This window comes from Gorilla gorilla, chromosome 6 (genome assembly GCF_029281585.2).
Source record: "Gorilla gorilla gorilla isolate KB3781 chromosome 6, NHGRI_mGorGor1-v2.1_pri, whole genome shotgun sequence".
Lineage (NCBI taxonomy): Eukaryota > Metazoa > Chordata > Mammalia > Primates > Hominidae > Gorilla > Gorilla gorilla.
In genome coordinates this window covers 21,587,695-21,608,180 of record NC_073230.2, presented here as the reverse complement: position 1 = coordinate 21,608,180, position 20,486 = coordinate 21,587,695, and the positions used below count along the sequence as shown (strand labels likewise).

The following is a 20,486-nucleotide window of genomic DNA, read 5'->3' as shown; positions in this document are numbered from 1 at the left end:
AACAGAAGGATGTGTATTTTTAGTGATGAAGGAAAGACTAACCCATATGTAAACAGTAAGAAAATGCTTTAACAGGTAGGTGTAGATAGTTAGTATTTTCCTGATGTGCCTAGAAATTGCATTTTTGCCTAATATTTAAATACTATAGATATCTGTTAAAGAAATAAATACTACAGTTTGTTTTTTTGTTGTGGTGGTGAGGTTTTTTATTTTGTTTTTTGTTTGTTTTTTGTTTTTGAGATGGAGTTTCTCTGTTGTTGCCCAGGCAGGTGTGCAATGGCATGATCTCGGCTCACTGCAACCTCTGCCTCCCAGGTTCAAGCGATTCTCCTGCCTCAGCCTCCCGGGTAGCTGAGATTACAGGCACCTGCCACTGCACCCAGCTAATCTTTGTATTTTTAGTAGAGACAGGGCTTCACCATATTGGTCAGGCTGGTCTCGAATTCCTGACCTCAGGTGATCTGCCTGCCTCGGCCTCCCACAAAGTGCTGGGATTACAGGCGTGAGTCACTGCGCCTGGCCAGTTTGTTATTTAATAAGCCTAAATGTTGATAATTTGAAGAGAGAAAATTAATAGTCTTCTGCCCCCTTGAAACATACTGGCATGAGCAGACTGCTGTTCTTGTGAGTGTATGTTTTAAGGTGTGAGTGGTAGTGAGACTCCAAAAGCAATTAAATAAAACATAAACTAAAAGCACCTTTTTACCTAAATCTTCATTAGTAAATGCTTTTGCATAAATTTACATTTTTGAACATTTATTTTTCCAAAGACTGGCACATTAGTGTTTAGTTGGACACTATTTTGTGTGTTCCCCTGTTACTTATGCATTAATTAGTTTGGTTTACCTGTGCATAATTTTTCCTAATTTCATAACAGTTGTTGTTTTTTGTAATTGACAACACAGTTTACTGCATGTATGCTTTGTGGCTCTCAAGCAACAATGTTAAGATGTAAAGCACCAAGCTTTTCATTTCAGATTGGTTAAAAAAAAAAGATTGATTGTGACTAATTTCCAATTAATTTGCAGTAGTTACAGGGGAACAAAACCATTGCACCTACTAATTAAAATTTAAAATATTCCAAGGTGTCATCTTTAGGTGTCTCTGGAATATATAATTTCCATTTTGGTTCATTGCTGGATCTGTAACACCCGTGAGCTTGACAGCTCTATTAATTTAAAGGCTCAGTAATACCTATTAGTACAAAACATGAAAAAAATACCATTAATCATTTATTTTAATTTTGCAGCTCTGTCATTTTCTCAGTATGTTTTAAAATTATGATGACACCATAATGTTCGCAAATCGACCTGGATAAAGGGGAAATGGATCATACTACTTTGGAAAGATACTGAAGTACATTATTAGAGCTTAATTACTGCCAAGCTGATTAGATATGATTGCTTTTTGTATAAAAATATTTTAAAGATTTTTTTCTTGTCATAGCATATTTTAAATGTTTTCCATCCCAAATGTTATGTTTACAATTAAACTTACGTTTTTGTCATTCTTCACTTTAATGCATTCAATTTAAATATTGTTCAATGAATGTAAGTTTTTCTTTTATTCTTTATTTTGAAACCTGAATTAATCTAGTCATTAGTTTCCAATTCAAAAAATTAATTTCATTTTGGCTAGCAGATAGTAATATCTCTCATAATCATATTCTCATGTAGGAACTCCAAACCTATGTTGGACACAATATCTAAAAACATGAAAGGTTAAAAATTAAATGAGAAATATGCCAGATATGTAATACCTTATGTATTTATATTGATGTGACCCAAGCCTGTAAATATGATAAAAATGATAAAACTGTATGTACTTATCAGAATTTTGTCATTAGTTTGCAAGAGGACCAATATTCACATCCAGTTCGAAACTGAATATCTTCCTCTGGAATGTGCAAAACTGGAAATAATCTCCCAGTTGATGGTTATCATCAGAATAATAATGCACAGGTTTGATTGCTTTTAGCAGTTAGAAATCTTTCTGCTGGTGGATACAGACTATAGACTCACAAGGTCTGGGCCTGACTATCCTCTCACATTTGCCTTCTGACCTTGCCTTTTCTAACTATTAATTTTCTCTGATCTCTGATTTTGTGTATTAAAATTAGAAAACAAGGCTACCATATTCTAAGCTCTTCATTAAAAGGCAATAATCTGTATTGTTGAAAATTTTAAAGAGTGAGCCTGCTTATCACTAATACAGAACTAGTCCACTGTTTCACAGGGATCTTCCTGGGATAGAATACTAATTTTAAATAAAAATTTGAACTTAAAATGCTTAATAAAAATGAACTGACTAGAATATCATAGTTTATGATTTTTATTTCCTCGAATATTCAGAAGACAGTTGCACATATTTCTTTGGAGGAGACTTAAAAAACTCAAAGACTTTTTTTTCTTTTTTTTCTTTTAATTATACTTTAAGTTCCAGGATACATGTGCAGAATGTGCAGGTTTGTTACATAGGTATACATGTGTCATGGTGGTTTGCTACACCCATCAACCTGTCATCTACCTTAGGTATTTCTCCTAATGCTATCCCTCCCCTTGCCCCCCACCCCCCAACAGGCCCTGGTGTGTGATATTCCACTCCCTGTGTCTATATATTCTCATTGTTCAATTCTGAATTATGAGTGAGAACATGTGCTGTTTGATTTTCTGTTCCTGTGTTAGTTTGCTGATAATGATAGTTTCCAGCTTCATCCATGTCCCTGCAAAGACATGAACGCATCCTTTTTTATGGCTGCATAGTATTCCATGGTGTATATGTGCCACATTTTCTTTATCCAGTCTATCATTGACGGGCATGTGTGTTGTTTCCAAGTCTTTGCTATTGTGAATAGTGCTGCAGTAAACATACATGTGCATGTGTCTTTATAGTAGAATGATTTATAATCCTTTGGGTATATACCCAGTAATGGGATTGCTGGGTCAAATGGTATTTCTGGTTCTAGATCCTTGAAAAATCGCCACACTGTCTTCCACAATGGTTGAACTAATTTACACTCCCACCAGCAGTGTAAGAGTGTTCCTATTTCTCCATATCCTCTCCAGCATCTGTTGTTTCCTGACTTTTTAATGATCGTCATTCTAACTGGCGTGAGATGGTATCTCATTGTGGTTTTTGATTTGCATTTCTCTAATGACCAGTGATGATGAGCTTTTTTTCATATGTGTGTTGGCTGCATAAATGTCTTCTTTTGAGAAGTGTCTGTTCATATCCTTTGCCCACTTTTTGATGGGGTTGTTTGTTTTTTTCTTGTAGATTTGTTTAAGTTCCTTGTTCCATTGGTCTATATATCTGTTTTGGTACCAGTACCATGCTGTTTTGGTTATTGCAGCCTTGTAGTATTGTTTGAAGTCAGGTAGCGTGATGCCTCCAGCTTTGTTCTTTTTGCTTAGGATTGTCTTGGCTATACGGGCTCTTTTTTGGTTCCATATGAAATTTAAAGTAGTTTTTTCTAATTCTGTGAAGAAAGTCCATGGTAGCTTGATGGGACTAGCATTGAATCTATAAATTACTTTAGGCAGTATGGCCATTTTCATATTGATTCTTCCTATCCATGAGCATGGAATGTTTTTCCATTTGCGTCCTCTCTTATTTCCTTGAGCAGTTGAGCAGTGGTTTGTAGTTCTCCTTGAAGAGGCCCTTCACATCCCTTGTAGAGGCCCTTCACATCCCTTGTAAGTTGTGTTCCTAGGTATTTTATTCTCTTTGTAGCAATTGCCAATAGGAGTTGGCTCTCTGTTTGTCTGTTATTGGTGTATAGGAATGCTTGTGATTCTTGCACACTGATTTTGTATGCTGAGACTTTGCTGAAGTTGTTTATCAGCTTAAGGAGTTTTGGGGCTGAGACAATGGGGTTTTCTAAATATACAATCATGTCATCTGCAAACAGAGACAATTTGACTTCCTCTCTTCCTATCTGAATACCTTTTATTTCTTTCTCTTGCCTGATTCTCCTGGCCAGAACTTCCAATACTATGTTGAATAGAAGTGGTGAGAGAGGATACCTTTGACTTGTGCCAGTTTTCAAAGGGAATGCTTCCAGCTTTTGCCCATTCAGTATGATATTGGCTGTGGGTTTGTCATAAATAGCTATTATTTTGAAAAACTCAAAGACTTTTGATAGATTATATCATATCATTCTCATGACAAATCTGTGAGGTGAACAAAATGGCTATTATTAAACATGATTTTTAAATCCATAAATATAATTTACAACTCTTTTATCCAAGCCAAGTCAAGAATATCAGTGATTGGCCAGGCACAGTGGCTCCTGCGTGTAATTCCAGCACTCTAAGAGGCCGAGGCAGACAGATCACCCAAGATCAGGAGTTCGAGAACGGCCTGGCCAACATGTGAAACCCCATCTCTACTAAAAATACAAAAATTAGCTGGGTGTGGTGGTGGACGCCTATAATTCCACCTACTCAGGAAGCTAAGGCAGAAGAATCACTTGAACCCAGGAGACGGGGGTGCTTGCAATGATCCAAGATGGCGCCACTGCACTCCATCCTGGGTGGCAAGAGCAAGACTCCATCTCAAAAAAAGAATATCAGTGATTCATTTATTCATTCTTTCAGCAAACATTTATTGAATTCCATCTCTATGAAGCTGCTGACATTTTGTCCTAGTGTTACAATGGAGAGAAAACAATACAAAGTGAACCAAAAAAAGATACGATCTCTGAACTCAGTGCAGGTACACATAACTCAAATAGTCCCACAAATATAAAATTTCAATAATGATATAAGGTCTGTGAAGGAAAGTTCATGATCCTTTGAACTGTGATACTACGGTACTGTGGTACTATTATACTGTGACAGGGTATAATAGAGGTGTTTGATCTCGTTGTAGAAGGTCCAGGAAGGCTTTCAAAGAAACTCAAAATTGACCTGAAAACTAAAAGAGGAGGAGGATATAACTAGGCCCCAAAGAGAGGGAAGAGTGTCTTATGCAGAGAAAACAGTAGAGTGTGGGAAGGAACCTGGTGTGTACAGGGTTCAGAAGGAAGACATGAAAGAAGAGAGGCAGTGTGGGGTGAGGCATACGGTCCAGTGGGAGCAGAACAGCAGGACCTGGGAGCCCTCAGGAGAAACGTTTAGCTTTAATTTAAGGGTAACATGGAAGTAAAGAGAGGTTTCAACAGGAAAGTGATGTGAGTAGATGTGCACGGTGACAAGGTCATTCTAGGTGGGGAATTAATTGGCGGGAGAGGCAGTGACCATTTAGAAGAATTCTATAATTGTTCAGGCCTTAGAACATGGTAGTAAAAAGGAAAAAAAATTCAAGATATACAAAAAATATTTGGGGGATGAAAATGATTATAGTCAATAATAGATGATTGGTTATAGGAGGTAAGGAAAAGAAGGTGTCAAGGATGACCTGGATTTCTGGATCATTTTGAACAACTGAATAAATGATGAAACAATACCTTGAAACAGGAGGACCTGAAAAAACAATCAGTTTCCTCTCTAATCCGGTACTATTTCAACTGAATTATTCTCCCTATTCAATGCCTTAAGCACATTGTTAGAAATATCAGTTATCATAACACCAAGCAATGGCAATTTTTTGTGGATAAGTTATCAAAATTGAACATCTGTATCCAATGGTATTACCATGATGTAGTTTAACGTTGAGGAGAAAGTCTTTCAGATCAGTGCTATGATGCTCCAAATAGCCAAGGTTATGGCTGAGTCTAGAAATTGGGCCATTAAAGAAATTTCTTCTTCTACTAAGACAGAGTGAGCTTATTGGACTCCCTTGGTTAAACAAACAAACAAACAAAAATAATTAATTATGCTCTCTGATGGTTAGTAAATGCTCCACATTAATTTTTTTCTAACCTTTGTTTCTTTTGGGTAAAATTGGTGTCTGGCATGTGGCGGGAATGCTGCCAGGTGCCACAGGGAGAAGGCAGATGGCCATAATATGCCATTTCCCAATGCCACCCAAGGAACACAGAAAGCTGTGTTGTCTCAGATAGAAGAGGGGTCAGCAAAATGTGTTTCCACAGGACTAAATATAGTAACACTAAAAATAAAAACATTTATTAAGCATGTATATGACATGCATAGCCTTATTTGGTATTTGTAGTGGTCTTTCAAAGTAGGTGCTATTGTTATATTACTTTAGCAAATAGAGACTGAAGGTCAAAACTGAGATTCTTTGGTCAGGGTTTTATAGCTGCCCAGTGACTAATCTGGGAAACAAATCCTTGCCTCACGTCCTGGGTCTATGTCCTTAACACCATTACTACGTGAAAAAGGCCATATAGAAAATTTTAGTTGAAATATTACTCAGTAAGAAAAGTCAAGTCACAAGTTGTAAATATTCTCTAGTTAAGAAAAGAAGTGTTTTTGTATTGTTTTGTCATGTTTTTGGCTTCTATTTGCCATGTGACCAAAGATTTGGAGATACTCTAAGAAAAGATAAACAGTTACTGGTTTAAAATTGTGAGGATCATTTCTCTGTAGAGACATGGAAATAATAAAAATGCTTTTAAAATGTCTTTGACCTTCCCTGGCAACTAACTTAGAGCCACAAAAATATTTTGGAATGAAGAACACAATTTATATGTTAAAAGAGATTTCAAATCCAGGTGTGAATATTTCCCATGCAATGTGGCCAAATAGTCCATCACTTTCAGGAATAAGTGTTCTCTTTTCCATACATATTTAAACTTCCTGTGAATTTCATTGGCAAGTAAACCTCCCAACTCCATTTTTTAAGGATTTTATTTTAAGTCTTCACAATGATTTCTCTGAATTTGATGTTAGATCGAAGACTTTAACATTAAACTTGGAAATTATCATTCCAGAAAATAATGGCTAGAATCATTAAAAAAAAAAACTGGCAAAAGGATTTTAGAAAATTGTTATGTTTCATTGCTTTGCTTTTTTGGCAGTTATGGACCTGAAAAATTTAGCATGTACTTTATTCCCGCTGTCATATGGCTCAGCTACACACATGAATTCAAAATGGTTTCCATTATTAGAAGGAGACAATCTTATTCCAGAATCAAGCTAAGTCACTTTTAATGTTCCAGATAATTGCTAAATTAAGCTCTACTCACAGATATTTTATGGCATTTATTTTGCTCTGAAAACCCCATTCATTTTTAAGGTAGCTGAATAAATTCAGTGATAATAAACTCTTAAAGAGATGAAGCAGGGAGAAAATTTTTGGCTAGATACAGGGTGAATATTTAATAGGAAAAATGCTACCTGCTGAGGTATGTTTGAAGAACCATAATATTATTAAGCGCACTCTGGTGCAAAGCAATGAGAATTAATTAAAAAGAGAATGCATTTAAGCCAAATTTGATCAGTTGGTACATTATCAAAATTGAGGAATGTTAGTATACATTCTAATTCAGAATTTTCACAGAATGATTTCTGAATGGTGGCACTTAATATAATAAAGATACGCCAAAGAAAATTATTTCCACTTTTATCCATCTTTTAGCTATTGACCCAACAAATCATGATTTTAAATTAAAATTATTTCTACCACCTTATGCCTCATAATTCTAAATTTAATTTTCAGTGTTTGACTTAATTATATCAAGGGTCAGCAAATGATGGCCTGTGAGCCAAATCTGACCAGCTGCCTGTTTTTGTGTAGCCAAAGAGTTAAGAATAGTTTTCATATTTTTAAATGGCTGAAAAAATCCAGAGAGGAGTAATATTTCCTAATGTGAAAATTATACGGAATTAAAATTACAGTTTTTAGACATAGAGTTTATTGGAACATGGCAACATTAATTTATTTACATATAGCCCAAAACTGCCTTTGCTGTATAAGGGCAGTGTTGAGTAGTTCAGAGACCACAAAGCCGAAATCATTTATTATCTAATCCTTTACAAAACATGTTTGCCAACCCCTGAAGCAATATGAATGACTACTTAAATATCATTCAGTAGATCACTCTCTAATATAATAATTCTGTATTTAGAATTAAGTTAAATAATTTAACAGTTTATATCACGGACATATAGAGCATTGTACCAAACCGAGGCATGCCTCACCTTATTTCATGTAGTTTGAAGGTTTCACCCTAATTAATGGAAGACTGCCTAATTAATAGGCACTATGAGGACTGATTGGAAATGTTTATATGATAGCACTTCTTTCAGTTTTTCTCCTACCTCTCTGACTGTTTGTATTCTCCTGCTGCACTCTTAAATGGCAGCATTCCCCAGTTACAAAGTCTAACATCTGCTATTCATATATGCCCCACTGGTCTTCAGTAATTTCTTCTCAATTGCTGACATTGTTATAAGATGATCAAACCCAAATCTATCTCAAGACCTGTTCTCCCTTCTGAACACCACATCCACAGACCCAAAAGATACTGAGCATCTCCTTCAGAACGTCACCCTCAACAGTGGGTTCACCAGCTTCCTGGTTTTCACCCCTACCAAAAATGCTTCTCTTTCTATAAAAAGCATCGCTACACACATTACGAAGACCACAAGCATGGAAATTGCAGTAAAATCTTCCCCTTTTTCCAGTGCCCCACACATCCACTCACCTATCCTATCCTGTACTTCTGCCTCCTCCATATCTCTTAAATCTGCCTCCACTCTGTTCCCCATTGGCTCTGCCCTGACTAAAGTCTATTTCACTTCTCTTCTGGATCACATTAACCTTCCATTTGATCTCCATGCCTCTGGTATGGCACCAGCCCCTAACCTCTGCTGTCAGAGAGATGATGTAACTAAAACTCAGTTTTAATTCTGCCACTGTCCCTCCACCATGATCTAAATGGCATATGTTTTCAATCTTATTGTACCCTGAAAATATCTCTAGCTCAAAGCATATTACAATCTACCATCACATATCTTCTATCACCATTATACTACAAGCACCTCAGTTAGGCTTAAAAATATATATATCTGTTTAACTTGCAATCCTCCGCACTAAAATAAGGTAGGCTGGTACCTAGTACATTAACAATAAAGGTAATTAAAGTTGAGTAAGTTAGGATATTTGTTTTCATGTGTTTCGGGGGCCTAGAAAAAGGGACTTTCATTCATTCATTTATTCAGTTGGTCAGTCAGTCAACAGATTCTTATTGGTCTTGCCACTTCGGAAGAGAAGTAAAATGACAAATAGGCTAGGGCTTCTCAAATTTAAAAGCACAGAGGAATCACCTGGCGTTCTTGTTAGAAAGCAGAATCGGAATCAGAAGATCTGGGGTGGGACTGGGGAGTCTGCATTTCTAACAATGATGTCAGTGTTCCTAGCCTGTGGATCACATTTGGAGAACTAAAACACTAGAGTGCAGGAGAATCACCTGCAGAGGGATTTTTAAAAAGTATTTAGAAGTTGGTACCAAAATAGTATATGCACATGTAACAAAAAAAAAAGCAGAATATATAGACTTGCAAGAAAAATAGCCATCCTGTGTCCTTTTTTCTGTGTCAACAGATCTTCTCATTAGATGCTACCACTTTGATTCTTGGACTATTTCTTCTGATTATTTACTCCATATCTGGAAATACGCTTTGTTTTTTTTTTTTATGGATTAGTTTTAGGTATACTCTACTTACTTAGTGCTATAGAAAGGTGGTTTCTAACACTCTTACATTACTGTATTTACCTCTATTACTAATAGTTAACATTTACTGAGTGCTTTTTTTGTACCAGGTAACAGTCTAAGCATTTCGTGCACATTGATTCATTTAGTCCTTACAAGAAACCAGTGAGACACTATATGAAAAGCTCTACAGTATTGATGAGGGAAATGAATTGTAGTAACTTGCTCAAAATCCCTAGATAGGAAATGGTGGGCCCAGGCAGCCATTAAGCTGTTCTGCTTCTGAGAAGTACATAATAATTTTATTTAAATCAATAAAAAATATATAATCATTGAGACTATAAAAATATTGTCAACTGCAGAACCAAGTACTGACCCACAATCACATTTTCTTTCCTGTAAAGCTTCAGAATTTCTTTCTTCTCTCTGCAAAGTGATCTTTACAATAGTTCTCATTTTTCTTAAAAAAAAAAAAAAAGACAAAACTCTACCATATCAATTTGTCTATTATCCACACTCCTTTTGTTTATATGCCAGAAGCCCTTCCCTTTAGGTTTCTGTCTAGCTCTCTTGCAAATCTGTCATCCTGGATCTGAGTTGAATCCTTTGTTTTTTGACTCGTCTTCTTAGCTCACTCATTTACTTTGCCAGAAAACACCCCAAATACGTTTTAAAGGGTACATAAGAGGCAAATTCTCTAGATACTTGGTACATAAGAGGCAAATTCTCTAGATACTTTTGTGACTGAAAATGTCTTCATTCTACCCTTGCAGTTAATCAATACATTGACTAAGCATAGAGTTCTCAGATAAAATTAACTTTTCCTCTGGGGTTTGAAGGTGTTTCTTCATTGTCTTCTAGCGCTAATGTTTTTGAAAAGCCTGATGCCATGCTGATTTTTATTTTTCTGTAAGTGACCTATTTTTTTTTCTCTCTGAGGACATTTAGAATCTTCTTTTTATCCCTTCACTTTGAAATTTTACAATAATGTGTGATTTAAGCTAGGCAGGACAGGGATAGAAATTTGATTGGCAAAAAAGAGAGGGAATGCTCTCTAGGGCAATAACTAGCACAAAGGTGCAGAGGTGGGAATTAGCAAGGAGGGCCCAGGAGATTTGAGAGTCAACTATCAAACCCAGCTCTTGCATTTACCCACTTGACTGATGTTATGCAGGTAGCAGAACCCTTTTAAGTCTCTTTGTCCTTCAGTGTAAAATAAGGATGTTGACAGCTACCTCCCAGAGTTGTTAGGAGGCCAAAATTAGATATTATAAAAGTAAAATTATTTTTAAAATAATTTCAATAGCAGGTACAAGAATTCCTGAAAGAAAATAGATCCACCTCTGTTCTAAACTTATCAGAATGCTTCAATAAATGCTTATGGAAAGGATGTTGAGCAGTTGTTCACATAACAAAAGAAAGAGAAATGCTACTTTTCATAATAAAGGGTTTGGAAATATTTGATGCTGGAAGACAGGGAAGCAAGGAAGAAATCACCAACGAGCTGAACCAAATACTGTCTGGAAAACCAATCAGGGAAGACCCATCTCTCTTCCCTCTGATTTTAGTTGGGCTGAACAAAGTCTTTGAAGAGAACACAAATATCTGGGGAATAAACATTATTTGCTATGTGCTGTGAGATACAAATACCCTCTTCTATCCCTTTTATGAAATTCTACTTCAGTTTTGCACTCTTCTCTAATAATATTTTTTATGGGAGTGGACTTTGAGGGCAGCTCAAAGTGGTGGATGAAATAGGTGGCACCTGAATAACATGTGTAAAACACTTAGCAAAATGCTCAGCACACAGTAAGAGCCAGATCAATATTATTTTTTATTCTGGCTGTTATTCTTAACATTACAACTATGAGGTGGAACTATCACAGCTATCTAACTATGCAACCTTAAAAATGTAATAGAAATAAGAAGATGAAGACTATGCTTTGTAATCTTTGATTCTGTTACTGGTTTCTATATGTGCATCCTTGTTTCATATTGAATAATTATAAAAGTGAAACTGAACCCACATTTTTCGTATTTATAGTTTTTGAAGTGGCCAGTCTTAATTTGAAATAGGAAGACAGAAGTCGAAATAGTCATGGGCAGTGGAAGAACCTTTCTCTGCCACTGTTGCTTTTCTAGAAGGGTACATGATAAGGAGAAGGAAGAGTTTTATAGGAGGACACCATTCTGTATCTGATAGAATTTACCTTGCATGTTGTAAGCAATGCTCTTCTACCGTCATGGAACCATTCCAGTTTCTAGGAGCCCCGTCACCACTGTTTATGAGTGCCCAGTATCCTCTTTCAAATAATAATGTCAGAGTCTCTTAGAAACTAAACAACCAAAATCATGTTGCAAAATGCCTTGTTCACAGCCAGTGCCCCCAAAATATTTGATGTATCAAGGAATAACTGAGAAGTAATTAGCTGACGCTTAATAGAAGGAGGCACTCAAAGGCCATTTGGTCCATGTCCTCAGATTGCTGAAACTTAATATATTCTAAAGTCTTTGGGGATAAAATTTTTACTCATTGTTATTTCTCTAGTGGATAGAAAATTAAGAGTAATAAAAAAAAAAACAAGAATGTTCAATGTATACAAAACAGGCATCAGGGTCATAATTACAGGCCCTGTTAACCCCCCGTAACCAGGATTTTCCCACATGAGCAACCTGAGTCTGAGGGTTCACTTGAGTCTCTGCAGCTTCCTAGAGCCTACACCTGGAATTTCTGTAACTGTGACACCGACAATCCATGTGGCTTGGAATTATTCTCGTAGGATTTTGCTTCTGCCCAAATATACCAAGACATGTAAATATCCAATGAAATCAGGCATGTGAAGAGACAGCATTCATAATAGGCATTTATTGAATGCTAGTTTCCTCCATGTGGTCTCCCCTAACAAAGAAGAAAATACAACCAATTGGTTCTCGTTTCCATAAACAACAGACAAAAAGGATGTGGATTTCATTTTTTGCAGAAATAAAGTTAGATTAAAGAAACAGTTGTGTACTTTGACTGTAGAAATGATTAAACAAGCAAGAAGACAGGTTACATATAATTTTTAAAATAGTACTGGCCCTTATTCTGATTAGTGACTGAAAACTAGAACTTGTGTTTTACTTAGTCACATAGATTAAAGGTCCCACTGTGTCAAGAGCACTGAATGAGATACTGTGCTATTTTTTCAAAGGCATAAAATCATGTAATTTTTTAAAAAAAAGTTTTTAATATAAGAATAGTCATAATCAAACAAAATTGATATGCCCCCCCCCCAAAAAAAAACAGAGAAGAAGCTAAGTCTTATAGATAATAATTATGTGACATTTTGGTTATGCTTTGTCATAAATTGATACTAACATATATATATAAATGGCTAGGAAGATATATTTCTTTCATAGGCTTAACAACTATTTGGAAATAATGATCTAATTTCCCAAAATGCCCTAATACTATTATACCCTGTAAAGCATTTAGTCCAGAAATTATGAACCAGAAATCTCAACCTTCTTACTTTAGCTGTTAATGTTCTATTTGAATCTAAGGTTATCATGTAAGTAATATGTGATAACTGCTTTCCCAGTACTCATTTAAAAATGACATTTGTGCGTAAAATGATTCATTTTCATTTTCAATGTTAAAAAATAGTGCCTTTCTGCTTAGCCTCCCATTTCAGCATCTGTAACACTATTCAATGTGCTTGTTCAATTTATCTTTCCTGCTAGACTATAATTTCTTGGGGGCAGAGCTTGTATATTGTCTATTTATTCGAAGTTCCTGATACAGTATCTGAAGCGTAGTAGAGGCTGAACAAATTTTGTGAAATGAATAAATGATGAATGATGCAGTATTAGATCCTGTCTACAGCTAGAATTTTGGAGGAGTTTAAAACTCAATGACATAAGGTACAGTATAATCTAATGCTGACTTATTGAGAGAAGATCTGATATAGATCATTTTCAATCTACATAGTTAGTTAAGTGCATTCTGGTGTCTTAACTATCTAACTATCAATTCCCTAGTTCATAAGATAACAAAAATAAGATGAAGTCAGATATCCATAGAGTTTGAGGCTGGGTTAGCCTTAGTGGCCTTTTACGGGTGCAATTTATTTTTTCAGGAAAGAGAACACTGAATCCTTCCAGAATAACCTGATTCCAGCAGACTTAAATAAAGTTGTTCATTCTTTCAAGGTTTTTCACATACTTCTGTCTTTCTAGACTGTGAAGTAAATTTCCATTTCCCAAAAGCCCCACTGCAGATTTTAATGATCCTGTCCACGTGATATACATTTTTTTGTTTCATTGCTATTAGTGAATGACAAGTGAAGGATATTCATTTTAACTTGAAAATGTCAGGTATGCACTTTAAGAGATATATTTTTTGCAGCTTTTAATGAGGTGGTGTTTCTTTTTGAAAGAAATACTCATCTCTGATGCGAATGCTGTGCAGGTGACAACTGATATTTAATAAGCGATGGTTCTTATATTAGTCGCAGTTCGCTAAAGAAAATGTCTCAGATTGCTTTTGAAAAACTCTTAGCGTCACTAGCCCAAAGGCAAGATGTGACCTTTTTATTACATAATGAGAATCATTTATTATCTTACAATGTATCTTAAAGTCACAGACAAAATGCCACTTTGATAATTGCTTTCAATTAGCTTTGAGCATAGCATATATTCATAAAATGTCTTCTCTAATTTAGAGTCGAATTAGAGAAAATTGCAGACGTAATCTACTTTAAGGTTGTCTCATTTAAGGTGATTCGTAGTTTTATATCAAAGAAATCAAAACGAGTAGCTTTAGAACAGTCTCTCAAAGTGTTTTAAGCAGGCTTTTCAATATTTGATTCTATTATATTACCAATTAATTAACAAATTAGAAAGCTAGTTCATCATTTCTGACCTTTTACGCATGTTAACTTTTAACTTTCATTTCTAATGACTGTTTTGAGATTAAGCCTTGCAGTTCATGTTGAAAGAGAGAAACAATCTGATTAGCAAGATAAATAAGGCTTGCCTTGATACCAAGTACATCTTGATATTGGGCTATAACTAGGACTCTGGAAACTATAATGGTGCACTCTTTCCTGACTTCAATAAATAATACGTAACTAATGGTCAAGAAATAATACTGGATAATCATGTAACCTAAGCAAGCAGTTCTGGAATATTACTACAAGTGAGGTTAGAGGTAACATACTATTTAAAATGCAACTTCAGATAATTTTTAAAATTATTATCCTGAGCATTGGGATATTATTTAAGTACATATCCCTATCTCCCTTAAACATATTTTAAGTACATATCCCTATCTCCCTTAAACATATTTTTGAAATAATAATAGAAACTCTGAAATTACATTTTACACTTGCGGTGTTTCAGTCACTCATGAAATATTATTAACCTTAACAGAGAGTCTCACAAATTGGTATTGTATCTGGAGATTACTCTACTCTGTCTCTCTCTCTTTCTCTCTCTTTTTTTCTAGATAAAAATTACACACAAGAACCAAGCCCCAATGCTGATGGGCCCTCCTCCAAAAACCGGTTTATTCTGCTCCCTCGTCAAAAGGACAAGAAACCGAAGCAAGGAATAATCCTGTATTGTTTCATTCTTAGAAATTGAATTAGCATAATTGGGCCATGGAACACAGATGCTGGAAATCTTTGAACCATTTCAAGTCTCCTGCTCATGCAAAATCATGGAAGTGGTTTAACAGTTTTTGTTACTAAGCTAATGTAAAATTCAGCTATTAGAAAATTTATTGTCTCAGTTTTTATAGGCATCTTTGCATGAAGAAAGCAGAAGTTTACCTGAAGTGATACTGCATATTTTTGTTGCATGCATTCCCATAGATTTTTACATCTCCCACCCAACTCTTCCCCAATTTCCATTTACTAACCTGTGAGAAAAACCCGTGAAACATGAAAAAGGAAATACCATGGGAAACGTGATTCTCAGTGTGATTCCAATTATTACGAAGCACTAATCAGTAATGCTACAATGATCATAATTGCAGATTGCTATATGTTTCCCTTTTAGAATCAGTGTATCAGTGACCTATGACTTGAGGAGAAACTTTTAATTCGAAGATTTTATTAAATAGTTGACTACAATACCTTACTATATATACATAGTTTTTCTTCAACATCTTAACTCTTCTGAGTGGAAATAAAAATATCAGACATAAGGTTTTCTCGTGCTGAAAAATAGAACGCGGTTTTTATTTTGCTTAGTTTTCTTTTTAATTCCAGAAATAAGTGAAAACATGTTACTTGACAGTCAAGTGTGGTAATATGGCAAGCCTTGTTCCTTTCTGCATGAGAATCTAGGAGAGAATTCATAACCACACCAGTAACGAAATAGATGTTTTAAACTATGTGCCTAATCAATGTGTTTCCCACCAAAGATTCAGAAAACGATGCTTGAGAGAAATGGGTTAATGCATAATTAATTAAGCATTGTGGAGCAAATTTATGGTTCCTGTGATTAATTTTGTGATGACTAAAATGCTGGAAAGAGAGTGAGTTACCCATTAATTATGATTAAAATTCTCACCTTTCACAGACAGACAATAAGCCAGACAACACAATCAAAGCTCAATAGATGATTTCTTGCTTTTTTCAGTCATTTATAAATATAGGTGTAATTTTTCATGGATCAGTTAAGTACACTTGAAGGAAGTAAATGATTGTATCAGTTTATTTCTAGTATAAATGGGTACCTGTAATAATACTGAGCTCTTGGAGGCGAATCATGCATGCAATTAGCTCCCTCCTCCTCACCTACTCCACTCCCATCATCTTTATGACATTTCAAATGTTTATTTGGAAACAACAGCCTAGATCACTGTTGAAGGTGTTCATGGCATAGTTGGAGTCTCTGATTGCTTAAAGAAATCACGGAACAGTACTTTTCTTTTAGTGTTTCATTAAGCCTATGATGTAAAATGAAATGCTTCTGAGCATTCTTGTAATATTGTTCATTCATATTGACCTGCATCTCATCATTGCATGTTTTATGTTTTCAAACATGCCATAAGGAAAACGAGTGCCTGAACTGCATGATTTATTAGTTTCTCTCCACTCTGCATTAAAGTGCTAATGATTTATCAGTTCTATTTTGTTATTGATTCATTCATCTTTGAATAACAAATAGCATTTAGTGATTCTGTTGAACACAATCCTGTGCATGGATTTATGGATTTCAAGTGAAACTGCTATAATTTTAGTTCTTTGGTTTGAATGCTGTTATATCAAATAGCTGCTCTCAAGCAATGTGCTATAATGGAAGATTACGTACAAAGTGTATTCTTTTAGTGTTCCTGGAACATTGGACGGTAAATATCAATCAACAATAAGCTTAATTACTTTAAAAATAAAAGCTTTTGAATAAAATTAAGACATAATTTAGCATTCCCAGGAAAATTATGATTACAATTGCAAATTTAGTACAGCAATCACTTGCCCTGGTATAATAAAAAAGTTGTTTGGCAGAAGAGTAATCCAGACCAAAAGAAATCTCAAAACAGTAACAAGTACATTACTGACATAATGTTACATAACACACACATTGATTTTTTGTATCTATGGTTGCAGGTAATAAATATTTTCACATGAATTGACAAAATTTTCTACAATGGGCAGGCAGGCTTTGTGTCAAAAACATATTTTGAAGCCACAAATTATTTTATGTTCGCTACAACATACAATTATGTCTTGGCTACCTTTTATAGTATATAGTTTGAAGGCAGCAACAGTTTGTGAATCATTCTTAACAATCTGTGCAGTAGAAAGCTGTTGGATAGACAGTGGGATGAGACAAATTAAACAACCTGCTTATAAGATTTCAATAATTGAAATAATGGGATGCAGCTTCACTTCAGTGTAGATGTATAACTACAATTAGTGCTAATAGTGGTTACATTTTCAGTCAGATGGATTCTTTGGTACCCATAATAAATGTTCAAATATGAATCCAATTTGACTTTTCTCAACTCATTTTCTAAATACACTGATGTACTTGCCCCTTCAAGTATACTGCCCCTGGGGTTTGGAAAGTAGTTTTTAAAAACGTAACTTGATGGGTTTGAAATCAGAGAAGATATTCTCATCAGTTTTATGACAGCTTCATATGAAAAATATATAGTTTAAGGAAAATTCTATAGTATATTAAAATATTGAATGATGAATGTTAGCTTTACAAGATGGAAACTTCTATGTGTGCAGATAAATTTTCAGCTATTGAGTCACCCTCTTTTAATATAGGAGACATAAAGTTTAAAGTGGATGAAACTCTTAAATGTAAATTAATGCTGGACTTAACAGCAGTCAGAAACAAAGAGGGAAAAGAGACATGCACTCTGCTGAACATTGCTAGGCACTGAGTTGATGAGATTCCAGAGAGAGATTTCAGAGTAAACCTTGATATCCACGCTTCTAAGAAATAGGAAGGGAGGTATCTACATAGAACCAGAAAGTTTAAAAGACATAAATTTGTTTTTTCCACTTCCTTGTGTACACCATGTATTTCATGTGAAAATGCTGGTCAATTTATTGTGGTGGAAGGAGATATCTTGTAGGAAGTTTAAAAATTAACATTTTAAAACAGTTTTTATTTTATTTAAAACAGGTTCATGTGCTCATAGCCAGAATAAAACAAAAGGCTCAGATGTTTAGCCTAGTCTACTGCAGACAGAAATTTAAATCCAGTGAGGGCTAATGAATCACATACGTGTTTCCACATTTTATTTTGTTTTCGTTTTTTAGGCATATGGGAAGTAGTTGCAATTTTTCAGGGAAGAATATGTTTTGAATCTCACACTGTATTCTCCTTGAATCTCACACTGTATTCTTGAATGAGACAAGATTTTGAGATCATTCTTTTCCTTTTTGTGTCAACATTAGTTTGTTGTTCATTGGTTATAAAAAGGAAAATGTGGCCAGGCGCAATGGCTTACGCCTGTAATCCCAGCACTTTGGGAGACAGAGGCAGGCAGATCACAAGGTCAGGAGTTCAAGACCAGCCTGGCCAATATGGTGAAACCTCGTCTCTACTAAAAATACAAAAATTAGCCAGGCATGGTGGCGCATGCCTGTAATCCCAGCTACTCGGGAGGCTGAGGCAGAAGAATTGCTTGAACTCGGGAGACTGCGGTTGCAGTGAGCCGAGATCGCACCACTGCACTCCAGCCTGGGTGACAGAGCCAGACTCTGTCTCAAAAAAAAAAAAAAAAAGAGGAAAATGTACTTTTCATGGCACATATAACCCCCAAAGGATTATTCAATACTGAATAATTAAATAATAATTGAATAATATTGAATCATATTCTCCGTTATTTTTCAAATAACTGAATAATATCTCTATTAAAAGATTAAACCCTTGTAACATATATTAAAGCTGTAAACTTTAAGAAAATAAATAAATAAAACCCTGTAAAAGAGCTTTTATTTTGTGAAAGGCAGAAATCACCACTTAAAACTCCCAATTAAATTCTGCTATATTTAAATAAAGTTTGAGTAAACTCACATTTGAGAGATTCTGTATAACCTTATTGTGTTTAAAAACATGGAACTCAATTATAGTACCTTAATTATTTTCTCAGAAATGATATATACAATATCCTGTTTTTTGAAATAAAAATGTTAACCACTCAGTTCAGTGTCATTTCTTACTGCCATTTTGGATAGATTCTGTCTCTTAAATGGACTCCTCCAGCAGCTCAACAATCCATCTACCCCACTGAATATATCCACTAGGGATATGAGGCCAGACAGCCTACCTTTTGTCAGGGAGTAATTAGGGACTGAATTATAGGCAATTAAGAATCAAATTATTCCAATTTGTGGTGCTTTGGGCCCCAAGTTGCTGCTGTGCATATTATTCCATCAATTTTAGATTCCAAGTAAGCCAACAACCTGAATGATGTAACTGTGGGAACTCGAGTTGAATTTTCTGGATGAAACCAATTTCTCATTTTATTTTGTGTGACAGACTTCAACAAATATCTCTTGGGCATTGACTAGGTTAAACATATTATGCAAAGGGGCTGCAGCAATTAAAAGATGTTTAAGGAAACAATTTCTTCTCTAAACACCTTTGAATCTTTTAGAAGAATTAAGTAAACAGAGGACCATATTACACAATTGGATAAGGGAAGAATGAAGGTAAGTAAAATATGATACGACATATTCAAATGAGGAAAAGATGATTTGGTGAATAAATTTGAAAAGGCCTTTAGAGAAAGTAAATCTGCAAGTGACTTTTTGAAAAGCTAAAACTTTACATGAGGAAAGAAGTCAAATTAAGGAAATTCATAATAAGAGAAGGCGAATGGGAGCAGGGAAACAGAAAACAAGTCCTAAATTCTTCACTGACTCATCTCATAAAAAAGGGAATTTACAGATGAATGATTTGGATAATGCTTATACTTAAAATTATTAGCTAAACAAGGAACAAGAGAAGAAGAAAGTACAAGAAAGAGGCAAGGAAGCAAGTACGAGAGGGAAGGAGAAAAAGTAACGCAAACCCCCCAGATTAGAAAATTAATTTTACATTCTGAAAGAGAAAAAAAAATGAAAAAAAAAATTCCCAGGTATTTTGGCTTGAAAACTCTGAAAGCAATATCTGCCCATTCTACATTTCCAGGGAGTTTGATTAGATTATATTCTGTAAATGTAAGTGACTTCATAAACTCTCTGAAGCTCATGAAACTAACTAGAGAACACCAATTGTAAAATGTTGATGCTAAGTTTTTAAAAAAATTAAGTATGAAAAATACGTATAAAATAATATGTTAAAAAATTAGAATATTAAATCTTTCCAACAAATTACAACTGGTGGCAGAGTCACTAGCAGGTCCAAAAAGCTCTCTCTCTTTTACTCCATATTTGTATCCAAACATTCATTCCTTGAAGTCAGT

At 35.0% G+C, this 20,486-nt stretch overlaps 1 protein-coding gene across 12 annotated transcripts in view; it reads left to right on the top strand.

Annotated features, from left to right (window-relative positions):
* Positions 1 to 18,809, top strand: part of DGKB (diacylglycerol kinase beta) — a 760,061-nt gene extending 741,252 nt beyond the window's left edge. For all 12 annotated transcript variants that reach the window (XM_031013463.2, XM_031013457.2, XM_031013455.2 and 9 more), the window contains one exon: positions 15,054 to 18,809. In XM_031013463.2, coding sequence (XP_030869323.1) covers positions 15,054 to 15,161 — 108 coding nt within the window. In that variant the 3' untranslated portion in view covers positions 15,162 to 18,809. The remainder of the gene's footprint in view (positions 1 to 15,053) is intronic.
* Positions 18,810 to 20,486: the final 1,677 nt, after the last annotated feature.